Raw genomic sequence first — 19,992 nt, 5'->3', positions numbered from 1 at the left:
TTAAAACCGTAGTCAAATGCACAGAACTTCTGTCAATGACAATGAACTGAGGCAGCAACATTGTCATCCCTATGCTTTAAACAGGGTCTAAAGCAACTTCTAAACAAGTATAATTTGGAATACTCATGTAAAACTTAAACAGTGATTTTTGTTTGCTTTACCTAGTATGAAGGGTTTTCAAACACTTCAGTAACTTGTAACTAGTCCCATGGTTGCCATTTTCCCATCTGCTGCTCATAAGCAGATGTTTTGCTTTGTATACCAATAATAGATCTTTTTTTTTCCCCAATAACAATGCCATCTAGTTTTCATGGTGACACACAAAAGCATTCTAGTCTTGCTCCTCTTCATCCCCATCCTCATCTTCATCCCCTTGATCTCCAGATTCAATATCATCTTCATCTTCAACCTGAAATTAAGAAAAACCTGTTATGAGCAGTAACATCCCTTGCTCGGACCCAACCTTTTCAACGCAAGACAAATGCTGAGGGAGTAAAAAGAAGCTTGAAGCTAACCTAAAATTATCATGCTACATCAATTCGCGCTTAATAAAGGCAACGGCCATCTTGTAACATCGCAGAGTTTTTAACTCCTCTGCTAAGGATGGCGGACTACCGCAAACAGCCGCCGCTATTCAGCGCATCAGTTCTGCCCTGTACACTCGAGCAAGCGACCACATATGTGCTTCAGCTTCCCATACACTTGCATTAACTAAAAGCCCACATTCTTCACCAAATAGGCTGAGGAGGAAAACATGTCTGTCCGGTTCTTCGCAATTCCATGAGTCAAGCTGCTTATGTCTTCTAGGGTACTTTCTCCTTATTTCAGTCATTTAAAAGTCAACAGACTCAAAAGATGCCTTGGCTACACGTGTAAGATGTACTGAAAAGTATTTGGGGGAAATCTACAAATAACACCTCCGCCCACTGCAGACTCTTCAAAACCCTATTGCTGCACCTAAACCAGATGACTTCTAACTACCAAAATGTAATCCTTCCTTTAAGAAGGAGGGCATACGATACCAAATTATTGTCTCCCGAGAGGAAACTCAGGCTCTAACGTGGTGTTCAGCCCCAACAACTGCAGCTCAGCAGCTAGTTTAAGTCCACTTTCGTGTCACACATCCAGCTGCGAGTCACAAGGATTCTTCAAAGAAACTGCCCGGAAGACCAGGCTCCCAGAAACTGCTCTGACAGTTTGCAGCACTGCTTAAGCAGGGGACCAAAGCCTTCTAGTTATCATTTGTGTTACCTGTGGACCGATCCATGGGGATTACAAGACGGCCGTCATCTGCTTTCTAGCTGGCCACCAGGATAAGCTGCAGCAAGGCCAGGCACGTGGTCAGGTCTCACGTACGTGACAGGTAGTTTTCCTCACGGGAATTTGGCAGGTACCTCTCAATCTCCCTAAGCTAAACACTTCTGTCACGAGGCAGTCATCATCTTTTATAGGTGGCTGCCAATGTAAGTTCAGAAAGCTACTCTGATAGATTCAACCACCCTCTATTTATAGAAAGATGCCTCACCAGACTTACCGGATCAAGTATTGCCATACCCAGACTGCTCAGACCTGCCTCGGATCAGAGAACTCACCTGACCCATCGTTTTGCTTACCGGTACACCAAGATCCTTCAATTTGATCTTCAGGGCAGATAGTTTCTGATCCTGGTCAGCCAAAAGCACCAGAAGATCATCCTGTTCTTTCTTTGACTCAGCAACTTCTTGCTGAAGTTTATTTTTCTCATCCTGCAAGATTGCAACCGTACTACTGGATGAATCCAGGTGCTGCTTTAGTGATTCTTTTTCCTCGCAAAGGGCTTTGACTTCACTCTGGCAACCAGAAAAATCCCACACCAAGTTACACCATAAGCATAGGAACAGCTGAAGCCTCGTTTCCTACAAACACGTTCCGTACACTTACCCATAACAGCTCCAACCCCATCAAGTGCCCTGTGGCCTTGCTCCCACACACTTCCTTACCCAAACTCCCCTTATTACCAAGCAGGAGTAAGGCAGGTAGAAGTCTTAACCATGGCTACCTTCCCCCCCAGCCAAACTGGATTGTCCACGTCAGAATACAGCTATTTCCTAGACTGTCCTTGCAACTCTTTTAAGGCAGACAAGGCCTACACTTCCCTAGTAAAAAACGAAGGAGGAGACACATCTGGCTACCCCTACCTAGCCTGAAACACTTCAGATGCTGAGGAAACAAACCACTTCCAGCCAAAGCCTTTCCTGTTGTAGAAGTCCTCCTAACTGTAAGCAGAGTATCAAGGGACTTGGTTTGGTGTTCAGCCATTACCAACCTTCAATTCTTTTATTTCTTGCTGAAGTCGCCCCTCCGATTCAGAGTTGTTTGCTGCTGTTGCAGTGCTGTCTCCTAACACAGGATCTGCAGTTGTGCTCTGTGGACAAGAAATTCAGTATCGGAGCACTGAATGCCTCACATAGAAAGACAGCACACTAAGACGTTACACAGTGAATTGTAGAATTTAAAAGCGTATTTTCTTCTTACAGCATAGCCAAGGTGGGGTAGTTACATCCTGTGCTGCAAGGCATCCGGAAACAGACCTATGCTTCTTGGGGTCTTAATAAACACACATGTACATGCACTCAAAAAGGAGAACACAAGGTGCAACCCTTGTTTCATAGAAGCAGCTCCCTAAAAAGACTGTTAGGTGGTGTTTTTTTCTAGGCAGACCCTGTCCATTACAGGCCACCAGCCTTCACTCAGATGCTTCTTAAATGCCAAAGATTTTTTTTCGTTAGGCTAAACATCTTTTTATGTGACTACTAAAAATAGCACAACTGGAGTCTCAGCCAGGCCTACCCAAAGTTATTTCCAAAATGTGGCAGCTGTCTTTCAGCTAAACCTGCAACATGGCATGAAATGGAGACAATTGCTTCTCCAGCTATACCACATGTAAGTCAAAGCCCTGGGGAAGGCAGGCAGTCTGCAGGGTGGCAATGAGGAGGTCTGAGTACCGGTGGCGGCACAGAAAACTTGAGTGTGCCTCTGCCTCACAAGCACACATAGCCAACACACGTGCAATGTCATCTTAAATCAAACCGGCTGAGACTTTTGACAGTGTGAAAAGCCTTCCTCTCTCACATTTGCTGTACATTAAACACTTGGTATTTTCCTCACACAGGTCCTCTTTGTTGCAGTAACGAAATTAGAATTTGGTGCACAAGTCAGAACAAACCAGCCAGAAGCAAGAGTTTACGCAAGTCCAGCTTCCCTGTCTCCTTTACAGCAGGGTCATCAAGCAGGGCACACAGGAGCTACCCTCCTCCTGCTTGAGCACCCAACATCACATTGTCATCCTTTCAATTGTTCGTGTGGCCCACGCTCCTGCGGCTTTATCTGTCAGCTCTGCTCTGGAAACGTCTGTAACATTTTCATGCAACTCGTGCTTTAAGTTCTCTAGCTCAACGTTCACTTTCTAATGCTGTTAGCTAGTTTTGAGGACACGCATTTTTTTTAGCTATTCTATAAGGCTTCGTTGCCTTATCTTTTCAATACACTGCTAAAAAAAAAGCTCTAAAGTATTTGGAGGTCTGTACGTATACACAGTCTGTATGTAAACTTTCAAATGAGTATCCTCAACTGTTTCTGACAGTTATCATCTCTCATGTACATGATACCATGCATTTGTGTCTCACAGGAGACCGTTTCCTTCGACTAGGGCATAAGCTTAAAACACTAAATAGTTGGTATGCCTTTATTTAAAAACACCAAGGACCAATGGCCTCACAGAGCACTAACTTGACTGGAAATCCCCTCTCTCCTCACGAAAGATTTATCTAGGTAACATGCTTCTGCATTTACAACACTGTCAGAATCACTTGCTGATGTGTATTTTTAAGACAAACTGCTTAGGACAATAGCTACAGACAGCATAAGCAGGAAAGCAAAGTCTTCAAGATGTAGTCCCCAAAGAGAAAATAAGGAACTTCTTTACTCGTACCATTACTTGTAGCTTTTGATTCTCAGTCTGAAGCTTAGAGATTTCTGCAGACTGTAGTTGTACCTGAGTCCTGAGCATTTCTAATTCCTTTGGGAAACAAAGAGAAAACATACTTTTAATTTTATTTGATAAAGCGAGCTACCTATTCACATAAATTTTTTTCCTAAGTTAAATGCTACCAGACTAACTAGCGTACATGACAGGAAAGCTGCGTGTGTCTCAGCAAGAGCAGAGCAGCCATTTCTCTAGGAGACAAACTTGTCGGCAACATGCACCACTTCTGGCCCTGCTCTTAGAAACTCTTTTCTGTGGAATGCACAGCCAAGGTACCTGTCTAAGCCTCAGTCAGGTTTATAAAGTTGTTTCACACCGCTCTGCTAGGTATTTTTTGAGCAACAGCTACCTTAAATTATTGAACCAGCTGACATTTAAATGTTGACTCTATGCTGTACATCTAATACCTGGGAGCTGTCATATCAACATTTAAAGATATGTTTTGCAACGAATAAACAGATTTTGCAAGTCTGAACAGTCAGTTGAAGCATCTTCTGGTGCAAAGATGACTCCTTAGCGAAAACAACCGATTCGGTTTTGGAAGTATAATCTTGATGCTCCAAGATTAGTACCATCATCACATAAAGGTACGCCATTAAAAACACCCAACACACTCAGGAATCGATGCTCCCCCCAGAAGTTTGACAAAGCTCCCTTCCCATCCCACACCGAGCTGCCGCTGTTCAGTGCAGCTTTGCTGAAATACCACAAGTTCACCACCTTCTGTAGTTCATTACTGAGCTCCAGACCACCGGATTTGCTGGTCTGTGAAGACTGTTCTGTTGTTCCCATCTCCAGCTGCGAAGATTTCTGTAATAGCAACAGGCAAATCAGCCACAGAACTACACAGACTAAATACAGTCATGTTGTCAGGACCCAAAGCAAACTGTGTGCTTGCACAATCACGGTTCGCAGCAGGGAAGGTGCAAGCAGGCTAAGAAATGCACGTCATAAAGCTCTCCGATCGTAAGGCAGCAGCTGGACCGTCTCCTCTAAGGTGGATGCAGAAGCATCTTTCACCAATCCGAACGCAGAAGCCACACACAAATAAAAGCAGCACGCGTCATCCCGCGTTTTAACAAGCTGGCCGCCAAACGCAGGCCACCGTATGTCTTAAGCATTACCACCGCTAAGCTCCTAAGAGATCCACACAATTTTTTCCCCACCCGAAACATGCTAAAAAACCACAGATTCCAGAGTCTGACAGCTCAGCTGCACAAATTACTCTTGGGAAGAGTGCGGAGCAGAGAAGGCTCTGCTCAAGCCACCTCCCGCCCTAGTTCCCATTACCAGCATGCAATCAGCTACGGCCGCTTGACTGCCGTCGTAATGGGGACTTACACAGCTTAAGGCAAATTACATTTCAAAACACGAACTGGAAGCCCCACCAACTTCTGCTGAGACAGTTACCGCTTACCAGTTTTTCAATCATGGAATCCCTTTCCCTTAACTGCCCTTGCAGCAGTTCGTGCTTGTTTTTCCATTCTTCCAACTCCTCTTTCAATTTGCTCGCTTCTTCCGTCTGAATGCCATTCATCTGAAACGTATCGCTGTGGGAATTATGATGCTGACTGTCCTTTCCTAAAAGGCAGAGTTTGTAACAAAGATCACAAACAACAACATCATTTTGCAGTTAGCTTCAAACACCACAATCAAAGTATTTCTGGCCCGTCCTCCACCCGCCCCGCAGGGCAATACAATCCCTTCTAACTCCAGAACCGAAGCAGAGCATTTAAGAATTCTCTATCAAAAGTTGAATTAAGAGCTCTAGTTGGCCATTCCTCCAAGAATATATTTGTGGCTGCACCTGCATGCCGCTTCCATTATTCACTTCATCCTAATAAAGTTCACAGGCAAACCATTCTACAGAGGAAGGACAACTGTTTTCTTAGGTATCTGTGATCATTAATAATCCTTAAGGCAGAATTGTTTTCTGAAATCACGTCATATACAGCTTATCAGGCATCTTTACCTGGGAATAGCTTGCAAGTACTGTCCTGATTTAAGCATTCAGTTAGCCATCTCTAGTCTAGTGACAGTAACAGGCCTCAACCTCATCTCGCACAGCTGCCATTCCGCAAGTCTTCCCTACTTCACGCTTTCATTCAGAGACCCAAACTCAGCACGCACCGTGGCCCATCTGTTCATGTTGTAAGTCTGAACAGGCAACGACTGTTTTGGACTAAAGAAACAAAGGTGTAGAAAGCCTCTGCCAGCAGCTCCCTGGTAGCCATCCATTCCTACAGCAAGCTGCAGCTCTGACCCCTCACCAGGCACACCTGCAGGAAAGCAGCTAAGGTGGCAAGGAAGGGCTTGGCTTTTCACCATGGGCAACCCAAGTGATACTGGTATCAGGTCAGAAGCCATTGATAACCCCAGTATTTCCACACGTCCACCTACGTGAACCGTCAGGCCTCTACAGCAGTCTTCTTCGGGCGCTTGTTTTCCCCACGAGCAGGCCTACGGGACAGATGGGCCCTAGCTCCAGCGCTCAAACGCGTGTTGCGGGAAATGGTACTATTATTTCAGGAGACCCAAGAGTTAAGCACAAAGCAAGAACAAATTATACCTCATTCACATTTTCAGGCTGTCCTCTCTGTTCTCACTGTGCTTTAATCATCTTAAGTCTCAAGGCACCTAAAGCAAAACCTCGTATTTTTAGATAATGAAGCAAATGGGATGCTTAAAATAAATGGTTTGCAATGCTTAACGTCAGCTAGAAAAAAAAAATTACTTCATCCCTCTGGGAAGTTTTCATATGCTGCAGAAGGTACAACAGCATGCCTGAAGCAATAGAAGGCTGTCCGCTAGAGCTCTTCTGTAGCTTGCCATAAATCACACAACATCCTTGCACTAGGAAGATTATTTGGGTTTTCTATTCTTCCTGAAGCCTACCTAGCTGTACTTTAAGGAGATTATATTGGTCCTTATGCTGTTGGATCTGTGACACTTGCTGTGTAACTGTTGCTTGGAGCTGTTCATTTTGAGATGTTAAAGCGTTAATTCTTTGTTTTAATTCTTCAAGCTCCTGATCCTGTGAATGGAAGGAAAAAAAAAAAAAGGAACTTGGAGTAATTACACTTTTGAATACAACACTGTCAGGAAGGCAAAAGACAGACAAAAACCTTAAGCGCACCGTTACATGGTTAGCGACACTACCAGTGCGTCACAGACACTGTGACAGATGAGCACAACAGCCTCGTGCAAGAGATAAAGGAAAAAAGGAAGAACCCAGGAAAAAAGCCTGGCAAAGACAGCAGAAGCCTGTCACACCAGACCAATGCTTCCTGAATCTTTTGGGGGACACCTCTAGCATTCCCACACCAGGGCCAGGAGGAGAAAGAAAGAAAGTAGTACGTGAAATCTGATGATTGTAATTTTTCTCCATCACACCGAAGCCTGCACGCGTTTGGTCCACTTTGAGAGTCTTTAAACAAGTCGTGGTAATTGCAGTCATCACATGTTCAATAAAGCCTCACGGGCTGTTCAAAAGTGCCACTTAATTGTACACGCACGCCTGTACTCTCTGTCCATTCCAGATCCCTGAACAACAAGCACCTGCCAGTTCCCCATTAACTACTTAAATCCATGAGCTGTGCTCCTCTACTTCTCGATCTAAGCTGTGGCAACAAAACAAGCCAACCACCCTTGGAAGAAAAATTTTTCAGAGTCCAACCACAGCAGGTAAACTCAAACTTCACTGACAAACTTCATTTCTTCATTTCATCTGTCAGCTTTTCAAAGGTGAGAGCACAGAACTTGCGAACTACCTCTCTTTGCTCAGGGCTGCACATTATGCCGTCAGTCATTTGAAAAGAAACCTGTAACCACAGGAACGACCAGATGTGTCCCAGGAAAAGAATTCAACTTAATCAGTACTCTAAACACTGACATTTTAGTTGAACCAGAAATTTTAGGCTTAAGTGGTTTTCGAAGTTTTTCTGCTTTGCTAGATTCCTTGTCACTTGTTTTGGAACATCGGGTATCAAACTGCACCGCGGGGCCTCCGAAAGCCAGAACAAACAATTTCTGGAGGCACGTGTAGAGCGTAACTCCCTCTTACCTGCTCTCTAATGACTTTTTTGTAGTGAGTGACAATGTTGTCATGCTGTTCCAATGTCTTCTTGACCTCCTCCTCCTTTTTATCTTCCTCGCTGGACTTGTAAATAGCTTTACTTATGACACCTGTCAAAAACAGTTTCTGTCAACTAAAGCCCAGTTATCTTTTCTGTCCTCAAAACAGTCTCACAGGCTCACCCAGTTTAACCGAGTTCATGGCATTGGAAACTCAACCTGCACCTTAAAAAAAAGCAATTGTCACAAACAGGTTTAAGAAAACAGGAAACGGGGACTTTTTATAGCAAGGTTTGCACACTTTGTGTTTTACAGTTTCAGAAAAGCAAATGAGTGTTTTGAATCCTTCCTATCAGACAAGGCGTGTTTTACTTGCATTATGGCTCTACTACAAACGTTGCCCAAGTCATTGTGCAAATGAGTGACAGACACAGGACTACATGGGCAACACACAGATGAAAGGTGGTAGGGCAAAACCACCTTCACTGTTGCCGCTTCAAGATTTTCTCCTTCTCTAGACTGATTTAAGTTGGGCCATATTAATAAACAGGACATGAGTTTTATGTTAAGGATGATGACAACCTGTCTCTCTTGAGAAGGACAGAAAACACTGCAGAAAGTCCCTATCATTTTCTAACAAGCCAGGAAATTCAGCATTCATACATTCTCTTAATAAATCAGTTAGAAACAGCAAATATCTAGATTGCATACTTCCATGAGTTGAGCTTCTGTGACCATTTTATGTGCTTAGTACTGGAGTCTCCAGGTAAGAACAGGGCAATACACCTCTTGGCCACAGTGTGGTAACTCATAGCAAGTGTTACAAATCATTTCACCTAAGAATATAAAGTTAGCCTTAAAGTTACAGTTACCCTGATTATGGGCTTGTACTGCAAGTATTTTTACTCAATACTTGAACTGTGAGCTTGGGTACATGATTTCTTACAGCTATTGCTGTAACACATTTTTCAGAATGCTCCATTTTAGTACCGTGATGCTACTTTTAACAGGGTTACAATCAGCACATTTGGTATTTCAGTCATCAGTTCATCACAAAAACTAAAGAAACGAGCCCAACATCTCACCTTCCAGTTCCTTTACAAGCTTAGTGAATTCATGATCAAACATCATATGGTCCGGGCTAGAAAAACTAGGCTGTGGTTTCTGAGCAGCCCTGGAATAAAGTTCATGTTTGCTAATGAAGCCAAGCTTCTCAATGAAGTTCTCTCTGCCAATCCTCTTCTCAATCAGCTGTTTCAGCTTCTCTCTAGGAGGAGGAAACACATCAATCACAGTGCAACAGCTGAGAAGAAATGAACCCATTCTTCCCACAAGATGGTTTTGGCAGTTACAATTTCGATTATCTGTGTCAAGTCTTAATTGCACCTGATTCAAGAGACAGTTTTCAGTTGCCACTGACATCTGTTCTCAGCCCAAAGAAGGCAGAGGTTAGCAGGACCTCTGCAGAACAGCCATCTGCTTTGCCGAACTAGAGGTGGGTCAGTTATTTTGCATCCCAAAAGCAACGTGCATAGAAAACCTTCAACAAATATTCTCGACTGCATCACCTCATTTAAAAGCCACTTAAACCACCATCTGCCATTCACAGAACCTTTTCCTACAGTCCTCTTATTTCTACATCATACTTACTTCCTATAATTTTCAAGGGAATTGTCATTGTAGTAGATGGAAATGCCAAGCAAAAGCGCACACAGGCCTTGGACGAGCTGCTCCTCTTCCCCCAGATTCTCAGCTATCTGCCCTGTGAGCTGGAGCTCTTGTTAAGGATATTTCAGGTATTTCATAAATACACAATACACATAACATACATCTCCCTGTATAAATTCCAGTTAAAATTATCGGCACGTGTTAAACCAAGCTTGATTAGGAAGCAGGCAAAATAGCTGATGAAAGCCTCACAACGCCAGCTCCTGTTTTGAAGGACTTGGGTAATCAGGGTTTCCCTGAGATTTCTTTTCTCAGTAACCATCAGCTTAACCAAAGAGATTTAGTCGTTCCAAAACACACTTTCAGTTGGGATAAGGTGACAGTTGAGCTTTGCGTACTTTAGTGAGATTTTTTTCTGCAAAAAGCAAGTATAGAAATGAGCTTCCGCAGAAGTAGGAAGCTTTCTTCCTACCTCTGGCTATAAGCCTACGTCACGCTAAAAATATCACTGGGCTTGTCTCCATAAAAAAAAATACACTTTACCGGCAGAGTGACACAGCTTCCGACTGTACTTCAATGTACATGCACATTTTATAGACAGATCAGCATACCCAGAGCACTGCCAATAAAGGGCAGCTTACATCTCTTGCCCCAGTGCATTGCCTTTTAGGTCGTGCAGTATCCCTGCAAACTGACCTAGATAAACGTTTAACGTGAATAATCCAAGTCATTCCTAGGCAAGCGGTTCTACTGTGCGAGCAGGTGAAGGATACAAAAGGTACATTGGCTGGATTGTGAAGGAAGTGTGTGACAGCAATCGAGCAGTTGCTTAGCCAAGTACAAAGCAACATCAGTAACCCAACCCTGGTCTGTACTTTGCTGCCCTGAAAAGAATAAAAGCCCTGGTCATTATCTTTCCACAGCACAGGACTAAAATACCAGAATCATTTTTAAAAAAAGACAAGTCATGTCTTGCAAAACACCCATTTGTTAGTTATACTGACCACAGCTTTAGTGCTTTGATGAAACAAGTATTAAACCATTCATATTTAACCGTTTTCAGAGGAAAATAACAAGCAACACAGATGTGAAATACAAGTCAAGGCAAATTAGCACCGATATGTATCATCGTAACGAATTAGTTGCGCATTTATAATTAATACTAGAGTAACATGAAGGAACATACACACAACCCCTGTGAAGAAGGAACAAGGCGTAAATTAAGTCAGGTAAGGATTCCCGATCAGAAGGGATGCATCAGTAAGACTTCCCTTACTGACTAAAAATTCCTAATACTATTTTCTCAGTAAAGAAAGATAATACTGGAGCGACTCTTGGTTCAGACAGAGCGCACATTAAGCCAGCAAGAGGAACGCTAACTGCGGCATTTGTTTTTGTTAACTAGGGAAAATTAGTTTTCATCTGCAAACTGACTGTCTTCTCAATTCTGTCCCCCTTGTCTTTGCTGCAGATACCGTGGGCAGCATACAGCAGCGTCAAGACAGGCATACATCTCTTCCAACAGTCAGCGTTCAGAAGGCAACCAAGAAAAACGTTCCCCACGCGGAAAACACCACCTGACACAAGCACCTAACAAACTGGGTAAAGTAACTGGAAGCTCAAGTCAAGTCTCGAAGGCAAGACGAGGCATATAGAACTGGCGGGATATCTTCCAAAGAGGGACAAAAAAATACACTGGAACGAGCAGGGACAGGAATCAAGACACTGGCAAAAGGGAGAAGTACTCATCAACAACAGAGCAAGTCCGTGCTCGAGAGTTACCTGCGCCCGAGATACTGAATTCCCATCCTTGCCTCTGATATTAGAGCTAAAGTCAGTGGTGCCTTTAAACTTTAGCTAAGCGTAAAAAAAAAAAGCCAGTTTGCCCATCTAAACAGCCAGAGGACAGCGGCCAGGTTCCCAGCTGCCCAACTACAGCCACCACAAGACAGACTAGAAATGAGTCTAGCAGCTCTGGAAGAAAAGCTCTGCAGAGACTGCCTTCGAGGACTTGTTTCTGAGGTGTTGTGATTTGCTGCAGTCTGTCGCCATCACTAAGATGAAACAATCTCCTTAATAGAGGAGAACACACATTACAGATATCGAGACTGTGGCAGCTATCCCTAATGCTGCCCACATAGGAAAGGGAGCGCTTGGCCCTTTTTCGTCGTTATCATCATCATTGCTTCCAACGACCCAAGTGAACAGTGTCCGAAGAGCAGAGAGTACAGCCATCACCAACTGCACAGCAGCTGCCTGGTGCGCGTGACGGTGAGTACTACATGCCCTACTAGCCATCATTGCTTAGTCTCTGCTATAGGTTTGTTTGTAGCTTTGTTGTGACCCTGTCACGCTGTCGTATTAACACACAGGTTATCTTCCTTGCTGCTATCCTTCTAGCTGAATGCCGCAACTGGTTTCCACTGACCTAGACCTCACTGCAGGTTGCCTAGTCCCCACTAAACTCTATTCTCCTCTCACCCTCTCTTTTTCTCTGGGATGGCCCATTTAGCTTTCCCCGACACCGTTGTGCGTTTCCCCTACCCACCTCGCACTTGGTCATCGGGTTTTGAGTTGCATGCAACACAACACTTCCAGACCTCTGCTCACCAGGTGACATTTATTTCCAAAAGAGTCTAAGGACAAGACATATTGAAGAGATACTCGCTAGGAAATAGTGGGTTCACGCACAAAGGCAAGGCAAGCTGCCCAAAGAGGCGCCTCACCGCTTTTTATTAACCGCTAGATAAGGCCAAGAACTGCGTTCACACTCCAGCGTTCAGGTGAACCATGAATGAAGACACAGGTGACAAATCATAGGTCTTACGAGCTCATAAAGAAAATGATCTGCCACAGCACATTAGTGCAGTGAACCGCAATAGCACTGTCTCATCAAACAGCTTAGCTGCAGAACCTGCTGACCACACAGGCCGTTCTTGCTATACTGAAGCCTCTAGACAGGCTATTTCCTTCCTCATGGCCATCTCACAGAACTACAGGGTCAATTAGGTTGGAGAGAACCCTGGAAGTCACATTGGCTGTACACTGCTTTAGCAGAAGAGCTCTGTAAAAGAACACAGATTCCACCCAAATTACTTCCAGGTTAGATGCACTAACACCTTCATGACATCCCAGCCGCATAACTTAACCTGCCCCACAAACCCCTTTGGGGAAACACGACCGTAACGCAGCAGCGCTGAAGGACAGAGTGTCCTTGCACCCACCTGATGGATGGAGGACTGAGCATCCACCTTCCAACACTTGCACCGTGCCCTCACCTGCAAGTACTATTACACAACAGTCAAGCAAACCGCCCCTTTTTCCCCACTCATTGCTCCTCGCACCTCAGACTGCTTCGAAACTGCCAGGAATACCTCTTCCCCAGTCCTTCTGCTCTACAGGGAGAGCTATGCCCCTCCCTATGCTGACCCTTAAAGTCTCTAGCAAACCAGAGAACAGGCCACTTTGCTTGACCAACTCCTCCAAGCTCCTATTTCTACAAACGCCAGGCTTTGGTACCCTTAACCAGCTTAATTGCTGACAGTCTCCATTTAACCCCCTAGTAACCACCCACAGAATGCTACTTTCACCCTTCTAGGATAGGCAAAAGTTACCTGCAGCGAGCAGAACCAGGCCAAGGAAGTTAAAAGTTCAGACTGAATAACTACTGACAAAATGGCTACAACACCCCCTAACTGAACAAAAAGAAATGCTTGCCCCAAAGAGAACAAGCAAGCAACACTAGAAACCCTCTTCCCCTCATGTTTACAAGAACTGGCTCTTTTTGTCCCAACACTGCTAGCCAGTTCCTGCGCGCCAGCAGTAACCACTGTAACTGGCAGCGTTGCCATACAGCACACTGGCACACCTCGTGCTTCGTAAGACAGCACTCATAGAAATGTCGCTTATCTCGTCAGAAAGACAAAGTTCCTTTTGCTTGTCCGACGTGGCGCTTACCACACACGTTATCTGCTGGAAGCAGTCACAAACCCCATCTACTCCAAAGAACTACATGCTATTCTGAGGTCCAACTAACATAATCTGACTAAAGATTTCCACACAGTCCAAAATACCTTCTATCTCTCAAAAAAAAAAAAAAAGAACACACAGCTATTTTCTAGACATACCATGACAACCCCTACTGTGGTAGATGACAGCTCTCCATGGGTGCTGTTCTACAGTTCAGGGCTGGTGACAATACAACCCCACCCGTCCGGACAACTATGATCAAGGTGGTAAATCAAGCAGACAATTCCACAGCAGCCACACATTTCAGAGTTGTTTTTTCTGCTGCTGATAGGCGACTTAGCAGCACTTCAAGTAACACAGCCTTAAATTCCAACAACTCACTTCAGAGTTCATTAGCTAGCAATGAGATCCCTGCTATTCACAACCAGTAGCTCCAAGGTTAAAACTTCTGCTGTTAAGTACAACATCCAAAGTGCCCGGGAAGCAGGTTAAAGACAGTTTTTCTTTTAGCAGCCCGGAAATCAGCAGCATGTTCCCACTTCAGATTGTACAGCTGTTTGCTACAGGCCAGTCTGAGAAAACAGCGTTCCTAACAGTTTTAATTTTTCTTACAAGAAAGCGCATCTGTTAGGTGATCAGATGGTCAATGAGTCTGCCCCTCTGGAAAGAAAGCACCAGTGCTACCCAAGATCTTTATGCCATAGTTTTCTGGAGCACCCCCAGAAAATCCCCTGGAGACACAGAAAGAGCTTGTTATGCTAAGAAAAAACCCAAACCCAACTGCAACACAAAGCTGTAAGTGGAAACACATCAAAAAGCAGTTAAAGGAAACCTCTCCAGCAAAACCCAGACAAGAGGAGGCGGCCTGCTTCTGGCAAGCAAACACCGAAGCCGTGCCAAAAAATACGTACCCGTCTGTCGATCTTATCACCCTGCAAGTTACACACAGGTTACTTTGAGAACCTCAAAGCAGCACACATTTCAGAAACATCCCCCCGCAAAGTTTCAGTCCCTTGTATCATTTAAGGCTAAACAGCCACAGGCAGGTTTACTGACTTCAATTTACCTTAGACAAAAATGCCAGGAAAAGCATGGAGTACTGTCTATTTTCAGGGAAAGCAGATAAAGTAAGTCACAAGAACAAACTCAAAATTCCAGCATTCTGCCATTATTCTCAAATGCAGGAGAGTCCAATGGCTGCCAGAGTTAACTGGCTCCTTATCATTACAGCCGGTCGGGGGAAAAGTATGCCTAACAGGAGCAAGCGTCGCTAGGAAGTGTGGGCCGGCAATGAAGTTCACTCACTGGTCATTTCTTAACACATTGAACAAGGTCAAATAAGCTTTTGGCTTTAGCAAAACAACAATCAATACAGTAGAGCCCGGTATTTTCAGGATGTTTCAAGTTAGCAGTTACAGGTTAAATACTAACCAAGCAACAAAATGTGACTGAGGATCCTACCACTTTGCCTTGTCTTTTAAACCAAGTTTTAAGTTCTAGATGCTTTAGGACCCTCTACCTCCTGAGAGTAGGCAACGTCAAGCGGCAATCGCCGACGAAAAAGCAAGATTTGGGGCTTTTCTCCTCCCCCTGAAGCGTAGAGTGCTTTAAGCAAAGCTTAAAAACGGTCAGGAGGAGAGAGAGTCCTCCTCCTCGCTAAGCTAGCGCTCGGGTCTCCCTGCGATGCACCTGCCCCACAGCAGCGTTCTTCCCGGACACCCGGAGTCGTAACCGAAAGCGGGGGGCACTCGCTGCCGTACCTGCGAGAGGATGTTGGTGCACTGCTGCAGCAGCGACACTGGCGGGTTGCCGATGCTCGTCGCCAGCTGAACTCTCAGAAGCTGTTCTTTCAGAGTGGCGTTTTCCTGTAAGGCGTGGGCCAGGGCCACAGCGGCACACCAGTTTGAGAGAGAGTCCGTGGAAAAGAGGCCCCCACAGAGCAGCTGACCGGCTGAGACAGAGTTACCTGTAGCTACCAGAACGGCCAAAAGAGGTACCAGTGAGATTACAACAAGCCACAAAGCCGGCAAGATATTCAAGACATCAGAATACAGTCAAAACACAGAAAAATGAAAACTAGTGAAGTTTTAAGGAAATAGTAAGCCAAATCATCTTGCTTGGAGCAGACGCTCAGTGGCAGGTAAATAATTATACAGGAGACACCAGCTGATGCATTAAACATCTGTGCTAGTTTCACAACTTGCTGCGCAGACGTTAGCTTTGCGTACCATCAATCGTAGATGGCAGAAGCGTCGAAACGATTTCTCCTTGTCCCTTTTGGTTTTTGTATAGAAAGCACTGGAAACAATAGAGAACAGCACAACGTAGCACAAAAGGCTGCCTTTCGTTTACCATGGACATGAGAAGTACTACAATCGCAGGCCTGTTTGGAAAGGAAAGAAAAAAGCCGTCAGGACAAAGTCATGAACCAAGACAACTGCAGATAAACAATTTGGAGTGTATTCTCTAGGTAAGGAAAGAGGCTTTTGCCTACTCCATCTATTACCATTTCAAACAAATGAGTAAAACCTTTTTATTTGGATAGCAAAGTTTTTCAGGTAGTTAAAACTCAAAACGGTAGACTCCTTATACGTGACTGCAATGAGCCAGTGTTCCTGCACAATATCCTCATTTCACATCGAGTCCCCTGCTGCTCCCCGCTGGCTTCAACAATCCTGTAGAAAAGGCCTCATAAGGCCACCAGCAACTTGTAATACAGAACGGTCTTGTTCTGCCCTCGCCCTCACATTCAGATGTTGGCATTAAGCTGTCATTAAGCTAACGCTTGCTATTCCCCAGTCTGAGGAAGTAACAGTTACCTGCCTATTCCCGTAGCCTCTAAATCCTTTTGTAGAGTGTCGTCTGGTTGACAGCGGCAGCTCGTCATGATCTAGGAATTTCTTAACTATCACTTGTTCGATTTCCAAGTACCAGATAGCAAACAAGATCACTTTCAGGCCCCATCTCTGACGCAACACACCTGACACGTTCACTCTACAACTGGTACACCCAACATGAACTTGAAGGTGTTGCTCTGTATCATCATTCCAACCTCCGAATTGAAACACTCCTTTGGATTAGACTGCCATTGCCCAAACCAATATGTCATTACTTAACACAGTTAGGTACTTTTCTTCCTCTACCTTGGCGGATTAGAAGGTGCATTTACAGAGGCAAAGTAGTCTTGATTCATCTGGCATCCTCGAATGACCTCTGATACAGTATTAATGGTCTACAGAAAGGACAGAGGAAAAAATTAAATGCATAGTTAAATGCGAGCCACAGTCAACTACCTAGATCACTCAAAATGACTCAAGATCACTCCGATAGCTCGGTATCGAAAAATACATACCAAGCCTCAGCATGGAGATTTATTCAATAAAACCACGTCCAATGAAACCCCAGCAACTAGCAGCTGTAAGGCACGCGGAGCAAAAAAGTTAAGGGACAGAAAGCTCAGATGGCTCTGTCATACCCCATTACCTCCAAGTGAATTTTCTATGTCAGATCAGTTTTGCTACAATAGCCAGTTAAACTGGACGTTTTAGAGAAGTCAGAACATGAGACCTCTGAAACTCACCTTTTAAGAAACAAAAGCATTGGAACCGAGGCCGCACCAAAGGAACCAGTCTACACTCAATCTAAGCACATCGTTTTATCACGGCAAAACACACCTCGTTCCAGACTGTTAATAAGGCTTTCTAGAAGCTAGAAATCCCCCACCGTTGGAAACCTGCTGATAGGGAATACTTCTAGACTCTCTCAGAATAAAAAAGCAACAGCAAAAACCCCACCCCCAAAACAGGGGAAAACATGAATCAATTCAGCCGCTCTGGGCTACGCTCAAACCCAACAGACAAAATAAGCGAAACCAAATACTTTCTGCTGCAGAATACAAAAGATCATCTTGCATTTCTGTTGCCGACACAGGAAGCTGACAACTCTGGCTTCTGAAATACTGTTTCTTAGCAAATACTATAACTTCAGCTTGTCTCTGCATCAACCCGTTATCCCTGTAGACTCCTGCCTTAACCATTTAGTTGCCCCAGCCCTACATCTACTTGCTCCCTCTTACTTCTGTCAGGATGTCAGCAGGAACTCCAGTTGCCATCAGGATTGTGCAGAGTTGCTGTAACAAGCCACAGTGAAACATTGCCTTCTGACAACTGCTGGTAGCACCAGGAGGATTCGTGGGCGACACGAGCACCCGCACAAGCTAGAAGAAAAGAGACGCTTCTATGTGAAGAGAGCCCGAACCTTCTGAAGTGCAAAACAAAACAAATCTACCCATCTGACTTTTGGCCATTCAATGCTTGCCTAAAAATGGAGATAGAAAACAACAATTAAACAGCATGTTCAACTCGTTACTACATATGGCCATTTGATTTTGAGTTCAAAAAAGTCCCTCCAAATACCTGACTCTGTTGCAAACTTTGCAACCGAGTGATGAGAAATCAAGCTGTAACTATTTTACTGTTTGGCTCGCCATTTCCCAGGAGCACCTTTCGGAAAGTCAGAAGCCACTTTCATCATTAAGATTCAGCTTCCACGCAAACTCCCACACACCAGGAAAACCTTATTTCATTTCAACAGGCTTCCTAGGGAGATGGTCGAGGCCCCAAGCCTGTCAACGTTTAAGAGGCATTTAGGACAATGCCCTGAACAACATGCTTTAAGTTTTGGTCAGCCCTGAATTGGTCAGGCACTTGGACTAACTGACCGTTATAGGTCACTTCCAACTGAAATAGCCTATTTATTCTATTCCTATTCCATTCTGCCTATTCTATTCCATTTTTCAGGAGGGGTGAGCAGAAGGGAAGATACCCAGCAATCAACAATTATCAACCCGCAGTGAGGGCAGCTACTGGAACTCGGTTAATGCACCACAGCCATACGTGAATTCATACAGGAGGATTCTTTATCCAGAACACCCCGAATTATGCATTTAACTCAAATCACTGTTACATCTTAAGTTACGTGAAATGAAGTTCTGCAATATGCCAGCTGTTACAAATTCAAAATTTGGCAACAGCCCTGCTTTCAGCACAAACACATCTCGTGAATGTTGGTAGCTACTTCTGAGCTAAAGACAACACATGCATTTCACAATGAACAGTTAGTTTACACTTATTCTTCATAGACAGAGAGCTGAACAAGTGTTGACATTGGTACTTATGACTTAGGTGAAGTGTTTTACCTGCAGCATTAGGTGAAGATTAGTTACTTTCTGTGCAGACCACCCGCAGTTGTCATCTCCAACTTCAAACCAAGGCTTCATACGCTGAATATACGAACCTTCTTTGAAGAAATTCTGATTGGAATTATTGTTCTTCAGCAAGTTCTGTAACAGGAGGAGACAGTCTTCCACTACTATTCCTGGTGGGACAAAAAACAAAGATTAATCAAAAGGTGACACGTGGAAAACTAGCTAGCTTCTCCATGCATTAAGTATGTTCTAGGTGGAACAGAGCACACACTTCTGAACTCTTCATTCTTAACAACTATTAGATTTGGATCAAGAACTGTGAACCTCATGCATGAAAAAATTATCTAAGGTCACTCTAAATTAAATACATGGATGTCAATCCAGCGTATTTCCAAGGAGATCATAATTGTGTTTCTTCCACAAGTCTGAAGCAAAAAGTTAATTCCAAGGAATGTACGCTTTGTAGGAGTTAATGGGGTGGCCACGGGAAGAACTTCAAACTGAGCCTCACAACCACTTTGTGTCTTGAAGCATACCTACTTCAGAGTCACACCACACAACTGTCTGTTTTGTAAGCACTAAAATGAAGTCCCTCTTGAACAGCATCATGATTCAAATGCAGAAATTCTTACAGGATTACACATTCATTATCTTTGCTGGCTACATCTTCAACTCATTTCAAAGCTACTTTTCGGGTTATTTTGGTGGAAAAGCAATTCTTAGATATAGCGGTGACAATGAGCCAATTCAAACTCCACTCCTTGGAGTTGTAACAGCTTCTTTTTTTAGCCTCACGTTTTATCTTTACTGAAAAAGCACTGTAGATGCTCAACAACTACGTACTCTGCAAAGAGAAAAATCCTCAGACCACTCTGTCCAGAAGACAGCACAAAGAAAGGCAGCCTGCTCGTGGTACCGCTGGGACTCGACAGAAAGGATGAAGACTTACTCCTTGCACTGCTGAAAACGCACAGGCAGTGCCAGACTTGGGAGTGGGAGAACAAAGAGGGACAGGCTGTCACATTCCCCGCTTCCCGCTCCTGCTGCAGGG

The 19,992-nt window shown here is 44.2% G+C and overlaps 1 protein-coding gene across 1 annotated transcript in view; it reads right to left on the bottom strand.

The window, feature by feature from the left end:
* Nucleotides 1-331: 331 nt before the first annotated feature.
* The window catches only part of USO1 (USO1 vesicle transport factor), a gene marked incomplete at both ends in the record, with an annotated part of 36,853 nt that continues 17,192 nt past the window's right edge, over nucleotides 332-19,992 (bottom strand). Inside the window, 17 exons of the mRNA XM_081999255.1 lie at nucleotides 332-409; nucleotides 1,614-1,829; nucleotides 2,306-2,404; nucleotides 3,971-4,057; nucleotides 4,745-4,834; nucleotides 5,442-5,605; nucleotides 6,920-7,058; nucleotides 8,088-8,209; nucleotides 9,184-9,365; nucleotides 9,749-9,867; nucleotides 10,540-10,650; nucleotides 14,647-14,667; nucleotides 15,496-15,707; nucleotides 15,964-16,118; nucleotides 16,879-16,967; nucleotides 17,811-17,951; nucleotides 18,933-19,111. Of these exons, the coding sequence (XP_081855381.1) occupies nucleotides 332-409; nucleotides 1,614-1,829; nucleotides 2,306-2,404; nucleotides 3,971-4,057; nucleotides 4,745-4,834; nucleotides 5,442-5,605; nucleotides 6,920-7,058; nucleotides 8,088-8,209; nucleotides 9,184-9,365; nucleotides 9,749-9,867; nucleotides 10,540-10,650; nucleotides 14,647-14,667; nucleotides 15,496-15,707; nucleotides 15,964-16,118; nucleotides 16,879-16,967; nucleotides 17,811-17,951; nucleotides 18,933-19,111 (2,204 nt within the window). The remainder of the gene's footprint in view (nucleotides 410-1,613; nucleotides 1,830-2,305; nucleotides 2,405-3,970; nucleotides 4,058-4,744; nucleotides 4,835-5,441; nucleotides 5,606-6,919; nucleotides 7,059-8,087; nucleotides 8,210-9,183; nucleotides 9,366-9,748; nucleotides 9,868-10,539; nucleotides 10,651-14,646; nucleotides 14,668-15,495; nucleotides 15,708-15,963; nucleotides 16,119-16,878; nucleotides 16,968-17,810; nucleotides 17,952-18,932; nucleotides 19,112-19,992) is intronic.

The sequence above is a fragment of the Phaethon aethereus genome, assembly GCF_964289735.1.
Source record: "Phaethon aethereus genome assembly, chromosome: 4".
In the NCBI taxonomy this organism is placed as follows: Eukaryota; Metazoa; Chordata; class Aves; order Phaethontiformes; family Phaethontidae; genus Phaethon; species Phaethon aethereus.
The sequence above is the reverse complement of the archived record's forward strand: the minus strand, read 5'-3'. Positions and strand labels throughout refer to the sequence as shown.